At 39.2% G+C, this 16,706-nt stretch overlaps 1 protein-coding gene across 7 annotated transcripts in view; it reads left to right on the top strand.

Annotated features, from left to right (window-relative positions):
- The window catches only part of Anks1a (ankyrin repeat and sterile alpha motif domain containing 1A), a 161,071-nt gene that overhangs the window by 50,454 nt on the left and 93,911 nt on the right, over positions 1-16,706 (top strand). For all 7 annotated transcript variants that reach the window (XM_020164128.2, XM_074082383.1, XM_020164122.2 and 4 more), the window contains exon 2: positions 15,102-15,182. In XM_020164128.2, the coding sequence (XP_020019717.1) occupies positions 15,102-15,182 (81 nt within the window). The remainder of the gene's footprint in view (positions 1-15,101; positions 15,183-16,706) is intronic.

Below are 16,706 nucleotides of genomic sequence, written 5' to 3'. Positions count from 1 at the left end.
TATGAAGCATTGCTAAAGTAAATTGAATCAAATAAAAGATAGCTCCCAAATAATAGCATAAGCTATTGGGGAAATATGACTTGTCAAAATTTGATTTATGTATTAATCTTCACAAATACCTTATAATTATGGCAGAAAACCTCAGTGGTATTCACTTACAGGGAGGTGTCCTCGACTTTGTCTTATCCATGTCCACATTGGAATGATAGTTTCACTCTGCACTCCTTCATGTGCTGCTCATGTTCCCCCTCCTGTCACAGCATGGGGGTGAGGGAGTAAGCCGTGTTTCCCTTGTCTGTGATTGCAGCAACTGAAAATAGCAATCCTGAGTGCCACAGGTTTCCAACAGGCCCTGTCCTCAAGGAGCCTGCTGATTTGGGTACCATGTTGTCCCCCCTCACACATACTCACACATTGATGGTGAGAAGCAAGGGCTTAAAACAGAATGCTGAGAAAAGCTAAGCTTAGATATAACCAGTACTTACGCCTGAAGATAGCTGCCCTTGACAAGGCAGAAGAGAGGAAGGTGTGCCTTGCTTGCCTCCTGGAACCAGGAGACCTTTCTTCCAAGTTTAATATGTCAACCAAGTCACACATGCAGTTAGATTGGGGTATTGCCTTTCCTGCTGGGTCTCCCTCTGGAGGGAATAAGCCCTTCAAAGTCACAAGTTTTTATCACATGTTTGAAACACAAAAACACACAACCCCCCCCCTCCAGATTACCAGAATTGCACATTTCATCAGTCGACAGGGCTCCTCCAACCTATTGGGTAGCCTCAGAATCCTTTCTGCACCTTTCCTGCTGAAGTCCATTTGCCTTCCTGAGTTTTTGTCTGGAGAAGTAATGGCTTCCAGCTCCTGCTGCTTTCCTGCTGGTGTTTCCTCCACATTTCTTGTTAATATGTTTCTTTACTTTTGTAGTTTAGACATTGCTCTCTAGTCTTTGCTGTTGAAGAGGAGGGTTTAGCTGTCTTAGACTCTCAGTGTACTGCTCTCCCTCCATCCTTCACATGTTACATCAGTGTTTAGTGCTTATGTTTATGTTACTATGACTAGCAGTAGTATTTACCCACTGAGCCAATTAGGACATGGTGATCCTATTTTTTTTTTGTTCTATAATTTATTACTTGCCTCCATTGATCTTGTCAGTTTCATTTTCTCCTGCAGATGCCCTCTAGCCATGGTCTCTCTGGTGTGTGTGTGTGTGTGTGTGTGTGTGTGTGTGTGTGTGTGTGTGTGTGTGTGTGGTGGGGGTTGGACTGGGACTTGAACTTTGCACTTGCAAAGCAGGTACTCTACCAGTTGAGCCACACCTCCAGTCCATTTTGCTCTGGTTAATTTGGAGATGGGGAGGAGTCTCAATTATTTGCTTGGATTGGCCTCAAACCTTGATCCCCCTGATTTTAGCCTCCCAAGTAGCTTGAATTATACTCACGAGCCACTGGTGCCCAGACCCTCTGGCTATTCTTGTAGCCATCTGTTTGGCTGAGTCCCTGAGCCCCATTTCCTGGATGCCATCTTCCCCTTTCTCAGTTTGCTCATTTGTTTGATAGAGCACCTCCCCATTCACTTCCTGATAGAAGGGTGTGTGGGAGGTAAAATTTGAGATCCTAATATCTCTACTCTCTTTTTTAAAGTTGACTGCTATAGAATTCCAGGCTGGAAATCATTACATCTTAGAATTTTGAAAGCATGACTTCCATTATCTTATTTCCAGAGATGCTATCGAAAAATCTGATGCCACTCAGTCCTTTGTATGTGAGGTGCTTCTTTCTCTCTAGAACTGTTTTCTTTTTTTTTAATTTTTATTTTATTCATATGTGCATACAATGTTTGGGTCATTTCTCCCCTCTTACCCCCCCTTACCCCTCGCTACCAGGCAGAAACTCTTCTGCCCTTATCTCTAATTTTGTTGAAGAGAGAGTATAAGCAATAATAGAAAGGACCAAGGGTTTTTGCTAGTTGAGATAAGACTAGCTATACAGGGAGTTAACATGCATTGATTTCCTGTACATGTGTGTTACCTTCTAAGTTAATTCTTCTCGAACTAACCTTTTATGTAGTTCCTGTTCCCCTTCTCCTATTGGCCTCAGTTGCTTTAAAGTATCTGCTTTAGTTTCTCTGCGTTGAGGGCAACAAATGCTATCTAGTTTTTTGGGTGTCTTACCTATCCTCATACCTTCCTTGTGTGTTCTTGCTTTATCAGGTAATCAAAGTCCAATCCCCTTGTTGTGTTTGCCCTTGATCTTATGTCCGCATATGAAGGAGAACATACTATTTTTGGTCTTTTGGGCCAGGCTAACCTCACTCAGAATGATGTTCTCCAATTCCATCCATTTACCTGCAAATGATAACATTTTGTTCTTCTTCATGGCTGCATAAAATTCCATTGTGTATAAATACCACATTTTCTTAATCCATTCATCAATAGTGAGGCATCTTGGCTGTTTCCATAACTATTGTTATTCACTATTGGCTTTTGTGAATAGTGCTGCAATAAACATGGGTGTGCAGGTGCCTCTGGAGTAACCTGTGTCACATTCTTTTGGGTATATACCCAAGAGTGGTATTGCTGGATTATATGGTAGATCAATGTTTAGATTTTTAAGTAGCCTCCAAATTTTTTTCCAGAGTGGTTGTACTAGTTTACATTCCCACCAGCAGTGTAAGAGGGTTCCTTTTTCCCCGCATCCTCGCCAACACCTGTTGTTAGTGGTGTTGTGAATGATGGCTATTCTAATGGGTGAGGTGGGATCTTAGTGTGGTTTTAATTTGCATTTCCTTTATTGCTAGGGATGGTGAGCATTTTTTCATGTGTTTTTTGGCCATTTGAATTTCTTCATTTGAGAAAGTTCTGTTTAGTTCACTTGCCCATTTCTTTATTGGTTCATTAATTTTGGGAGAATTTCGTTTTTTGCATTCCCTATATATTCTGGTTATCAGTCCTTTGTCTGATGTGTAACTGGCAAATATTTTCTCCCACTCTGTGGGTGGTCTCTTCAGTTTAGAGACCATTTCTTTGGTTGAGCAGAAGCTTTTTAGTTTTATGAAGTCCCATTTATCTATGCTATCTCTTAGTTGCTGAGCTGCTAGGGTTCCATTGAGAAAGTTCTTGCCTATACCTATTAATTCCAGAGTATTTCCTACTCTTTCCTGTACCAACTTTAGAGTTTGGGGTCTGATATTAAGGTCCTTGATCCATTTTGAGTTAATACTGGTATAGGGTGATAAACATGGATCTAGTTTCAATTTTTTGCAGACTGCTAACCAGTTTTCCCAGCAGTTTTTGTTGAAGAGGCTGTCTTTTCTCCGTCGTATATTTTTAGCGCCTTTGTCAAAGACAAGTTGGTTATAGTTTTGTGGCTTCATATCTGGGTCCTCTATTCTGTTCCACTGGTCTTCATGTCTGTTTTTTTGCCAGTACCATGCTGATTTTATTGTTATTGCTTTGTAATATAGTTTGAAATCGAGTATCATGATACCTCCAGCATTGTTCTTTTGACTGAGTATTGCCTTGGCTATTCGTGGCCTCTTGTGTTTCCATATAAATAACGGTAGATTTTTCAATCTCTTTAATGAATGTCATTGGGATTTTGATGGGAATTGCATTAAACATGTAGATTACTTTTGGGAATATAGACATTTTTTACTATGTTGATTCTACCAATCCATGAGCATGGGAGATCTCTCCACTTTCTATAATCTTCCTCAATCTCTTTCTTCAGAAGCTTATAGTTTTCTTTGTAGAGGTCATTCACATCCTTTGTTAAGTTTACACCTAGTATTTGATTTTTTTTGAGGCTATTGTCAATGGAATTGTTTTCATATATTCTTTCTCAGTTTGTTCATTATTAGTGTGTAGAAATACTAATGATTTTTCTATGTTGATTTTATATCCTGATACCTTGCTATAGCTATTGATGGTGTCTAGGAGCTAGAGTTTTTTGGGTCTTTAAGGTACAGGATCATATCGTCTGCAAATAGAGGTATTTTGACAGTTTCTTTACTTATTTGTATTCCTTTTATTCCTTCTTCTTGCCTAATTGCTCTGGCTAAGAATTCCAGTACTATGTTGAATAGGAGTGAAGCTAGTGGGCATCCTTGTCTAGTTCCTGATTTTAGATGGAATGGTTTCAATTTTTCTCCGTTAAGTATAATGCTGGCTGTAGGTTTGTCATATATAGCTTTTATGATGTTGAGGTACTTTCCTTGTATTCCTAGTTTTCTTAGAGCTTTTATCATGAAATGGTGTTGGATCTTATCAAAGGTGTTTTCTGCATCTATTGAGATGATCAAGTGGTTTTTGTCTTTGCTTCTATTAACGTGGTTTATTACGTTTATGATTTTCATATGTTGAACCACCCCTGCATTCCTGGGATGAAGCCTACTTGGTCATGGTGAATGATCTTTTTGATATGTTGTTGAATTCGGTTTGCCATTATTTTATTGAGGATTTTTGCATCAATGTTCATTAAGGAGATTGGCCTATAGTTCTCTGTTTTGGAGGTGTCTTTGCCTGGTTTTGGAATAAATGTAATACTGGCTTCATAAAATGTGTTAGGCAGTTTTCCTTCCCTTTATATTTCGTGGAACAGTCTAGAACTGTTTCTTTATCCCACATATTCTGAAATTCTGCAGTGATCATTGGGAAGATCTGATTTTTTTTAATTCATTGCATTGAGCACAGGATGGATTCTTTCAGTTGGACATTGAAGGAAGGTTTGTTAAGTTGTTTCTTTGATAATTTTCTTATTTTTTTCTCTCTCTTCTCTCTGGAACTCTTAAGTCCTCAAATTTCTTTATCTTTCTTTTTTCCTGTCTTTATATTTGGTTCTGCTTTCCGAGGGATTTATTCAGCTTTGTGTTTTGGTTTTCTATTTAAAATTTCTACTATGTTTTTTTAACTTCCAAGATCTTTTCACTGATTTATTTTTTTCTGGTTTTTCTGATCTTGTTCTTTTGTGACAAGAGGTTTTTATTTTTCAAGTTTTCTTGGGATCTTTGTCTCTGTTTCTTCTCCTTCTCCTTTTTTTTCTTTTCTTTTCTTTCTTTTTTTGTTTTTTTTTTGGTGGTAGTTGGGGGTTGAACTCAGGGCCTTGCTAGGCAGGTGCTCTGTCACTTGAGCTATGCCCTCAGCTCAGCCTACAGAACCCCATATTCCCAGAAGGTCTCTCATCCAAGAACTAACCAGTTCCAACCTTGTTTAGCTTCTCTGTTTCTTTAAGTCATTTTTTTCCCTTGTTATTTTGCCCCATCTTTTCATGTATGAAGGTTTTCCTCAAATGTCTGTCCATTCCAGACACTTGGAGTTGTGTTTGTGTAAGCATTAGACACTGAAAAGCTGATTGGATGTTCAGTGTGGAGGCAGGAAGAGCTTGTCAAGGACAGGCCTTGCATGATATAGAGTGGTTGGGTGGGAACCCACCCATTTGGTTGCGGAATCCCCCAAAGTCAGCATCTCTTGATCTTTTCTGTGGTGTCAGGTAGTGTCTCAGGAAAGAATCTTCCAACCTCCTCTTTGGGGGTTGAGGAGCGGCTGCCAGTACTCCTGAGACCAAGTGGGCCATGAGGCTGGGATCTTGTCCTTCAAGATGCAGATTTCCATTCACAGCCTGTTTTCAGTGAATTTCCTCTCCCTGCCATCTGTTGTTCCTCATGTCTCCATTTTTCCTGCCTGGGTAGAGGAGTAATAATCTCCTGGCTGTCTTGGAGGTGACAGCAGAGCTGGTGGTCTAATTAATACCTCTTTATACAGAATGCATACTAATCCCTGACTTTTAGCCTCTCCTCATTCCTGGCCTCCTAGGCCACCTGGTACCTCTAGTCTCTGATCCTTCCTAGCTATGGTTTGTTACTTGGCATCCTCTTCACTGGCTGAAGAGATTCACTTTCTCAGCTCTATGTCTTTCTAAAATACTGACATCTTAGGTTCACTGTTATCTTCTCTTCTGTTCCTTTTGACCTTTTCTGTTTGTTTTTATTGTCTTTTGATAGTAGAAATAAAAGCACATGATCAGTTTTTCCCTTGGCACTGATGTGGGGGTTTTATAACTGTGGTTTCATGTCTGTAAGTTTTGTCTTTCTTCAAAGATTACAAGCTTCTTTGAGAGTGGGGATGATTTTTCTTTATCCTCAACCATTAACCACATAGAAAGCATGGTAGGATGTGTCATATTCATTTGAGTAAGATGGAGTCTTATCTGAATTAGACTGACTTTTGACAGTGTTTTGTTGTCATGCAAAACTGTCAGTGCTTCATAAGGTTCAGAGATAAAATTGACTTTGCAAGGATAAGAAAAAAAACAGTGAAGGCCTTTGGCAGAAAAAGGCTAATGAGACAAACTCCTGTTTAGACCTTGTGATTTAATGAAGAATTGATGGAGAGCTGCCCAGAACCTCTCTTCCCCCATGAGTTCATTGTCATTGCTCCCTCTCTTCAGGGTCCTCAGTATGGAAGCCCTTTTCCTGACCTAATGCTCTGAGAATCTTTGACCTCCTGAGAGCTAATGGAGGAGGAGACCCACAGAATTGCAAGCTGTTTTCTCTCAACATTCAAGGTCAGGGGTCTGGAGAAACTAAAAGGAACATGCACCAGAGGTCAAATGAGGGATTTTGTCTCAGTTCTCATTTAATTAGCTGTATGATAGTCGGAAGTCAGTCGAACTCCAGTTTTTTACCTATAAAGTGGAAATAATCAGCGTGTTTTCCTACTCCATAATATTGTTATAACAGTCAGATGCAGGTAACATGCATCCCCGTATTTGAACATTGCCATCTCAAATTACTTAGTTTATAACTACGGTGTTCCAGATCCTCATATCCCCCCTACTGACGGGCCATCTGTGTGTTGGAATCAAAGTTCATTTCAGCCTCAACAAACTAGAAAACTTCCTCTTCTTCCTCTCTTCTTTTGCCTCATGCTTCTATAATTACAAAACACAGCAACTCTGGGTTTCCTCCTGAATTTACTCTCACTATCCACAGAATTGCTCAGTTCATACTACCCCGAGATCCCCTCCTGCATTTAGTCACTAGGTCCTATCCTATCTATTGAATCTGTTCTTTTTCTCTGTCCCTCTCTCTACTACCTTCCCTAACATCCTCACCTCCTGCCTAAATTGCTAACTTCCACCTGGACTCCCTGGATCTAGTCACGCACATCTATCTAGTTCATTGTCTGTACAGCTGCTCAGCACAACGATTTTTTTCTTTTAAATTCTGAAATATGTTAGGTCATCAGAACAGTATGATGTATAGCAAATTGACCATCTGAGTGCCAGCCTCCCCCCCATCAACAGGATTTAAAAAAAAAAAAAAACAAAAAAAACTCACTTGAAACGTTTGAAGAGCATACAGGATGCTTCCTGATCTGGCTCTGACTGCCTCTTTAACCTGGCATTCACATTCTTCTACGTGATGATCCAGCCATTCGCAGTGACTTATAGTTGCCTCACTTTGTTGAGATAACCCAGAGAGGATCGCGAATTTTAGTTGGCTCTTTGTTGCTTCTGTCTGGCTGTCCAAAGTCTTAAGTCTCAGCTCAAATATTTCCTCTTTTGTAAAGCCTCCCTATCCCCATTGCCCTACGAGCCACTTGTGTGCTTCCTTCTCAGCATTACCCATTGTACAGTACTGTCATTTGTTTACTTGTCTGACTTCCCCACTAAACTCCAGGGTAGGGACTATAGCACCTGGCATAAACATTATTAAACTGACTAGACTGGATACTTTCTGGCTCACTGAGATGCCGTTACTTGTTAGTGCAAAGTAAACAGTACAGTAGCTGGGCATGCACAGTAATACCAGCTAAGAGTCACTTTAGGAAATCATCAGGACACAGATGAAAGTGAGCTGAGTGTGAGCTCTTTGGTTCTACTTTATGGTTCTCCATCGCTGTGTTTTATGTAGAGATATCTCAAATGCAGTGTTCTTGTGTGTCCCATCAGAGATTGTTGCTGTGTCATTGTGGTCCATCCCCCACTACAAACATACACTGAGGAGTTGAACTTAGGGCTTTACAGTTGCTAAGTAGGGGCTCTACACTTGAGCCTCCCTGCTAGCCCCTTTTGAGATAGGGTCTCGCTTTATGCCCAGGCCAGCATAGACCTTGGTCCTCCTATTTGTGCTCCCCATGTAAATGAGATGGCAGGCACACACCACTGTACCCAGTACTGGTTGAGATGGGGTTTGGGAACTGTTTGCCTGGGCTGGCCTTGAACCTCAGTCCTCCTGATCTCTGGCCTCCCAAGTAGCTGGGATTGTAGGCATGCACATTGTGCCTGGCTTTGTTGATGTTTTTAACAGACACAGTGTGTAGATTTGTTATACTGAATAGAGACTACATCATACCACACTGGGGTAGTGATGGTTTAGGGTGGGTAAGAATCTTAGTTGAAAAGAAGGAATTCATTACCAGGTTGTTAAAAACAGAATATTAGAAAATGTAAGCTGGTGGCTTTAAGCAAATTCCTTATGTGGTAAAGCGCTTGTAATATATAGTATAAGTGGATAGCATAAGGAACTCACTGTGGTTCGAGGTCACATGATCAATGGTGAACATGTAGTAGATGATTTTGGCAATCTGAGGAGGGTGGATTATCACCAGCCAGCATGATTAGGAAAGGTTTTGTAGGAGTCATTTGAGCGAGGCTACTTTTTTGTGCTGAACAAACACGAAGTGTCCCAGTGTGTTTTTTGCTGTTCTTATTTGACGTCACATGGACTTGATGAAATTTTGCCACAAGTTTTTTTCTGAGTTTTTCAGGGTCTGAAGGGTGAGAAGGACTTAGTTCTGAGTGTTAATGGACTTTGGTTTAGTATCTGCTCATCATGGGTTTAGACTTCTGAGTTTGTGCCACTTCTTGTTTTGAAAGTGTACCCCCTTTTCTTCAGTGTGAGCATCCATGTCTTAGCTCACAGAGGATGCTTAGTGGATACTCTGTGAACTGAGTTCTCCTGGGCATCCTTTGAGGTATCCATTGTGACCCCTGCAGGCAGCACCCTCCTAGCCTTGCCAGGCACGTTCCTTCCCAGGGCCTTTGCATTTGATGCTCTGTCTGCCTGTCTCCTCTGACACCCACACGGCTCATCCCTTCACTTTATTCAGATCTCTTCTCAAAGGTCACCTTCTTGGACAGGTCTTTCCTGATGGCCTTATCTAAAATACCACCTCTGCCTTATTTTCTCCCCATCCCTTTTCTCCTTTTTGGCACTTCAATCACTAACTGGTATTACATTCCTTATTTACTTATTTGCTCATTCTCTCTTCCTCCCCTTAGAATTCAGGCTCCAAAAAGGCAGAGACTTTCTCTTTCCCCTCTGCACATCCAACCCCTAGAGCAGTGTCTTGCACATGGAGGGCACACTTCACGTATCTGTTGAACTCGTGCACAAGTAGCCCCTTGACCAGAACCACATCCATTGTTGGCTCACCAAATAAAGTGGGCTTCATCAATTCCTCTAAGTCCAGCCCAGCCCCTTCCATCTGTAAATGTGCAGTTAGTTTTAAAAGAAATGGAACAATGCCTTTGAGATGGGGTTCAGAAGCCACAGGTCCTTGTCAGTCACATTCTTCCTTGCCCCTGCAGTGTCTTTGGATGCCATCTCTAAATGTAGGTGCTGTTGAGGCTTAGGGGCAAGATTTGTTTTATTCAACACCTCGGTGAAGCATTAAACAATTTTTCATGTACCATAAGTTAGCCCTCAACCTTTCACCCCTAATGCTATTAAACTGGCTCACGCATCTAGAAGTTTCTATGAATGATCGTAGTCTGGGACTCTATTACAGAATTTACAGATACAGAGACAGTGGTTTGAAGGATTAAATGAATTGGTTAAGGTCACACATCTGTCAAGTGGCAGAGGCAAGTTTTTGAAGTCAGGTCTGCTGACAAACCCCACATTCTTTTCTCTTCTCGGGTACTGGGTTTGACTTCAGGGCCTCACACTTGTTAGGCATGTCCTCTACCATTTGAGCCACTCCACCAGCCCAGAGCCCAGATTCTTAATCCAGATTCTATAGTTCCCTCACACAGGATTGCTGTGATGCTCTGAGGCCCATCAAGATACATCTTAAGGTTTAGCAATCTACTGAACCAAGTTTTTAAATTGTTTTCACTGGTTCTTTTGGGTGCATTATATTTGCTTTTGTTTACTGGTGAGCAGCCCTTTGGTATTTACTGTTTTAGAAAAACCCAGTAGGACAGCTGTGGCAGAGAGGAAGACCTAGATTGTGAATAGTTCTTTTTTTTAGTTGCCAAAAAGGAAGAAACTTGGGTGGAGGGGAATGTTACTACCATCCTGTCTAGAGCTAAAATTCCAAATAGGGAGATTACAACTTTCCACTTTCATTTAGGGTTTGCTTAATATATTCCCAGACCTCAGGATTTCTGGATGGGCTTTTGAGCAGTTGCTATTTAGAGCAAAGAGGGATGGATAAAAGTTGGAAATGTAGTTTTCTTTAGGATAGTTCCTATCTGTGTTATCTTTTCTAATTGGCTTCTGTAGGATGTACAAACTTAATCACCTCTAAACCAAAGTCATGGAACTAAAAGAAAATGTTGGAAGACTTGCTGAATCCTGCCTTGTTAAAATAAAGAGCAATTTAACTCTTAGCTTCATAGTTACTTTTGGAAGTGCTTTGAGAGGGCCACAATGGTAGTTGAAACCTGGTAGACTACTAAGCTATCTGCTGATAGGCCTGTGCTCTCACTGCCTTAACTGACATTGATGTTTCCACTTTCTTGGCTCCTGTTGGTTTATTCAGGTCATTTTGCTGTTGAATTATGTAAAGCTCTGAATTGATGTGTGTTCACGTCATGTCATTCCAGTTAGATTAGAAAGATCTTCAATGCCAAGAAGCCCATAAATGAGAGTTTTGGATGTGATCTTTGATTTGAGTAATTTCTTTTTGGATTTTTAGTGGTACCTGGTTAATAGATATCAAAGCACACATACCTCAATTTTCTTTTCTTTTTTTTTTTTTTTTGATGGTCCTGGGGTTTGAATTCAGGATTTCATGCTTGCCAAGCAGATGTTCTACCACTTGACCCACTCTGCTAGCCCCCCCATTTTTCTGTTTCCTTTAATTTATTTTTAACTCACAAATACAATTTGTATATATCTTGTATAGCAGTGTTTTGAAACATGTACATTGTGGAATGGCTAAGTCAAGTACATTAACATATGCATTACTGCACATATTTTTTTCATGATGAGAACACTTAAACCTACTTTGTTTGTGATTTTTAAGAAAATGGTGCATTGTTATTAACTATAATCACTGTGTTGTAAGTAGATCTCTTAAATCTTCTAGCCACCTAAAATTTTGTGTCCTTTGACTAACATTCCCTTCTCCCTGTGTCTTGTAAGTACTATTCTGCATTATTTCTCTGAGTTATACTCATTAAGATTCTACATAAAAGTGAGATTATATGGTCTATGCCTGGGTTATTTCATTTCATATAATGTCTCTAGGTTCATCTATGTTGTTGCAAATGATAGGATTTCTTTTTTAAAGGCTGAGTAGTATTCCATTGTTTATCTGCACCACATTTTCCATTCATCAGTTGATGGACACTTATGTTGACTCCGTATCTCGATTATGAATGATAATACAGTGAACACGGGAATACAGATGTCTCTTTGACATACTCATTGCATGTAAGATTTCTGGATCATATGATAGTTGTATTTTTAATTCTTCCAGAAACCTCTGTACTGATTTCCATAATGGTTGTACTAATTCACATTCCCACTGAAAGTATGCAAGGGTTTTCTTTTTTCCCCACATTCTCACCAACACTTATCTTTTGTCTTTTTCATAATGACATTCTGACAGGCATGAAACAATACCACATTATGTTTTGATTCACAATTCCCTGATGATTAGTGATGTTGAGCAGTTTTTTTATATACTGATTGGGCATTTGTATGTCTTCTGAGAAATGTCTTTTCAGGTCCTTTGCCCATTTTTAAATTGGGTTGTTTGTTTTCTTGCTATTGAGTTCCTTATATATTTTACATATTAATCTCTTCTCAGGTTTATGACTTGAAATATTTTCTCCCATTCCTAAGTTATCTCTTTGCTATTGATTATTTCCTTTGCTTTGTAGAATCCTACTTTTCTTACTTAAAATTTATCTTAAGATTTTATTTTTGTTTGTACTGGGATTTGAACTCAGGGTCTTGCATTTGCTAGGCAGGTGCACTACCACTTGAGCCATACCTCCAGCAAGATTTAAAATCTGCTATCTACATGCTTATTAAAGTGACCTATCACCTGTATTCAGCTATTTATTATTAACATCATGATGCACTTTTTGTTTTCTTTTCCCTACATACAGATTCTTCACCCTTTTTCCTTTTAAGATTATTATTATAAAAGTGCTACATGAATAGTCTTGTTGTAAGTGATATAAAAAGTATGGAAGAACACAGAGCAAAACATGTATGTCTCTTGCCACCATTCTGTAGTGCCCCACAGCACACAGCTTTCCTTCCCCAGAAGTAATGACTGATAGTACTTGGTGAGTGTACTCTTAGTATCCATCCATTTACTCTGTGTGTGTGTTTGTCAAAAGGGACTCATATTCTATGTGTTGTACCATGGCTTCTTTTTTTCACTTACCCGTAGCACAGTGTGATTTGGGAGCTCTTTCCATGTCAGAACATATATAGGTTCAACTTCTTTCATTGATGGTGATGGTGGTTGTCAATGCTTCTGTGGTATTTCATTTTATGGCTATACATAACATTTAGCTGTTGCCTACTGAAAGACATTTAAGTTTTTGGATTTTTTTTCTCTTACAATGAAGCAATCCTATGTAAACATGTGTCTTTGTGCACATGTACAGATGTTTCTGTTGGATAGTTGCCTAGAAGTAGAATTGCTGGCTCAAAAGGAATGCTATTTTTGGTTTTGATAGATGCTGCCAGATTGTTTTCCCAAAGGAATTTACTAAGTTAAACTCCTACCAGAGGTGTTTAAGAGTGGTTGCTTTCAAACAGTTGATAATGTCATTATTTTCATTTTTGTCTGAATTTGTCTGAAGTGGTACGTGGTTATTATAATTTATATTCCTCTACATGCGTTTGTATAGATCTGACCTTGTTTGCTTTCTGCCTTTTAACAATTCCTCAGTATTGCTGGTTACTTGATGAAATCTTTTCATATTTTCTTGGGGTGAATCAGTCTGTCTGTTTTACCAACATAGAATAGAATATATTTTTTTTGTCTTTTCATACAAGCTTAGGCATAAGATGGAATAAACTTGTGCACTCAATCCACTGCCCTGATAAATTTCTCTCATGGGTTCTTTCTGAGTGATAACTATACAGCATTTATAGTTTTGATTCTTCTTTCTGTTTAACATTTGTTATAATCTCTTTTCTGTCTTATTATAGACTAATACAACTAATATATAATATTCTCTTCTGAGTCCTTATTGTAGCTGTAATAATTTCTTTATTGATATCTATTTCCAAGATGTTAATTGTTATAAGTAATACTGCTTTCAACATCTGAGCTTAAATTCTCTGGGCCTAGATAGTTTTGCCAGTGATTGTTTATAGTTTTAGTGCTCTATAGCAATGATTTCTGAATATGGAAATAAGTAGACAGCTGCTTCTATCACAAACCTAACACTGGTATTATCTAATAACAGTTGCAAAAAAAGTAACAACTTTAGACAAGCTTCACTATGAATATAGATATGAAAATCGAAAGCAATATAGTCTTAAATAGATTTCACCAATAAGGATATAATGGATAATGATCAAATGAGGTTTATTCCAAGAATGAAAGAATAACTCCAAGGAACCTATTAATAGCATATTTAGGTCATTAAATTTTTTGCATAGATGCAAAAAATGCATTTACATTAAACAACTGTCTCTAGTAAAAAAAATTAGAGTGCTTGGCTAGCTTGCATGAAGCCCTTGAGTTTGATCCCAGAATAATAAAAAGTAAATAAATAATAATTTAAAGAGGGGATATACTGTGTTTATATGTTACATAGTACATATCTCAAATCATTAGAAACATTTTTATGCTTCTAATATAAGGAAAAGGAAACAAGGTTGTCCTCTGCCACTTAATATTTTGGAAGCTCTGGCCAATGCAGTGAGACGTAAAACAGAAAATAGAATTAAGGGTTTGAGGACTGAATAAGGTGACATTTTTGCTTCCCTGTTATGGTATTTCTGATTCAGATAAGACACTCATTGGCATACAGTCATTCTTGAGGATCCAAGAAAAATTGGTTCCAGGACCTCCTGAGGATACCGAAATCTGCAGATGCTCAAGTTCCTTATATAAAACAGTGTAGGATTTACGTATTAGCTATGCATGTTCTCCTGTATATTTTAAGTTGTTTAAGTATCTTTAGATACCTAATGCTGTGTAAATACCACACAAACAGTTTTTATTACTATATTATTTAGGGAATAATGATAAAAAGGTGTGTATATGCTCAGTACAGATACATTTTTTAATGGATACTTTTGATCCACAGTTAGCTGAATGAATCTGTGAATGTGGAATCCACAGTTGCAGAGGCCAATTATATTTACAGTGGAAAGACACAGTTGTCATTTGCATCTTAGCACATATATCCTGGTTCTTCTTTGATGTTGGCCCCTGATGGTTGAAGCTTGTTGCTTGTGTGATCTGTGTTGAATGAGGTCTCTCCTAGGCTAATTACCAGCATGGGTGGGTGCTCACCTGCATTGCAGTCAGTATCTGCATCTGACTGAGTGGTTTGGTTTTATGATGCTTTGGGTGACCTCTTAGTGAACTGAGAGCACTCACAGGCACAAGTCTTGGACTAAGTGAGTAAGATAGGCCCAAGTAAGATGAAGGATGCAAACAAGTTCTCAGTGGTGACACTGTGGGCTTGCACTTGAATCTGCTCAGCAAACCACTGTGCACCCTCTGTGCTATGCATTTCTGTAGTATACATCATGAGGAGTCATTTGGAGGACTCCAGTGTGGTTAAACACCACCCCGACACCTTTCCTAAGTAACTAGCTGGCTCTGGTTCTGGTTTGTGACTTTAGCCTTTGAAATATCTCTCTTTTTTCCTCCCCCCCCCCCCCCATAGCATGTGGAGAGGGCCAAATGTGAACTGTGTGGACAGCACCGGCTACACACCACTGCACCATGCTGCTTTGAATGGGCATAAGTAAGTACCAGTGTGCGACATTCCTGCTCACCCTGCAGAGCCTGGGCTCTCAGGGTGTCTTTTTGCTTCCTATAAAGGTTGGCTAAGCAGTGGCATTGAGGAACAGAGAAAAGCAGACTAAATTCTCTCCATGCAGAATTCCTCAGTTTCTCTTCAGTGTATAATTGAAATATCCTTTCCTTTCCCAGCCCCTTCCCTTGAAAAATCTTTAGCCAAAGGTTGAATTTTATCTTTCCTTCTGCTTGTACCTTTCCCATATGGAGTGTTCCAGTGTCATACAGGGATATAAATATGAAGACGAAATTTGACGCAGCCAGATCATGAAGGGGCTGAAATCTCTTAGGTGACTGACTCCTTTGTAAACTGAAAATAGATTGAGTAGGCATGGGACACTTGTCTTCTGTTAAAGTTGTTATTTATTTACTCTGTCTTCTTTCCTGCTGCCATTTTTAAGGGGAAAATACATAAATAATTTAGCCTATTTAATCATCTGAAGGAAGGAGGTTATTAGGACTTGGGTGGCATTTGTATGGAACGTTTCCTGAAGAAAGTAGGAATCAGAGAGAAAGCAGAGACTTAAATACCTAGGGAGCTATGATGGTCCAGCACAGGGCAGGAATGCTTGTGGAGCCTGAGAAGTGAGTTTGCCTTGATGCAGAAGAACGGAAACAAGAGTGTAAAAGAATAAAGGGTGTTAAAAAATTGTTTGGAGCAAAGTACTATGGAAGAAGAGCAGTAGAAGCTTAGTTTTTATGAGGAGGGATTATTGGAATCACTATAGATTTTTTCTTTTCCCCTTTTCTTCTTTCCTTGGTGCTAGGGATTCAACCCAGGACCTCACACATGTAAAGCATGTAGCCTACCACTAGCCACATCCTTAGCTCCTCACTTTTCAGTATTCTATATTATTTTTCCAACATTTGGCCCAATCTGATTAGCTCCAGTGTGCAAAAAAAAAGAGACCTTGGTTGCTTCCTTCAGTGCTAAACTTTTCTACAATGTATTGAATATGACCATTGTGTCTCTCCTGTGGCCATCTTACAACTAAGAAGGAGCCTGTAGAGACCCCTTCTCTCATGAGTAGTGGAATAACCCGAATGAAAATGAGTCTTGAACTCAAAGGACTGTAGCTTATTACCCAAGTTCATCTCCAGATGGTGTTTTTATTTATAGAGAGGATTTTCTTTGACCTAATGTGTTTAATTAGTGGTGTCATGAAGAAGAAAGCCAAATCCCTTTTTCTGGAGCTATCAAATGATACCATGTGTGTCCGGTTTATGTTTAAAACAATTATAATTCTGTTTTGCTTGCCCACTTTTAGCTCCTACACCACTAAATCATCTGAACAATGCAGTAAATAGTGATTGATCCTTGTCTTGTTTGGCTGTGTTTGACGAATGTTATGTAAATCTGTCCCTGAATGGTACTTCAGCATCACAACTAGGAAATATTGCAAGGTTTAGACAAGTAGTCCAGATGTTTTCAAAGTATTGGAAAATAGATGGACTATCAAGAAAGCCCTCT

The sequence above is a fragment of the Castor canadensis genome, chromosome 8 (genome assembly GCF_047511655.1).
Source record: "Castor canadensis chromosome 8, mCasCan1.hap1v2, whole genome shotgun sequence".
NCBI classification, from domain to species: domain Eukaryota; kingdom Metazoa; phylum Chordata; class Mammalia; order Rodentia; family Castoridae; genus Castor; species Castor canadensis.
Note: the sequence above shows the minus strand (reverse complement) of the source record. Positions and strands in the feature narration are given on the sequence as shown.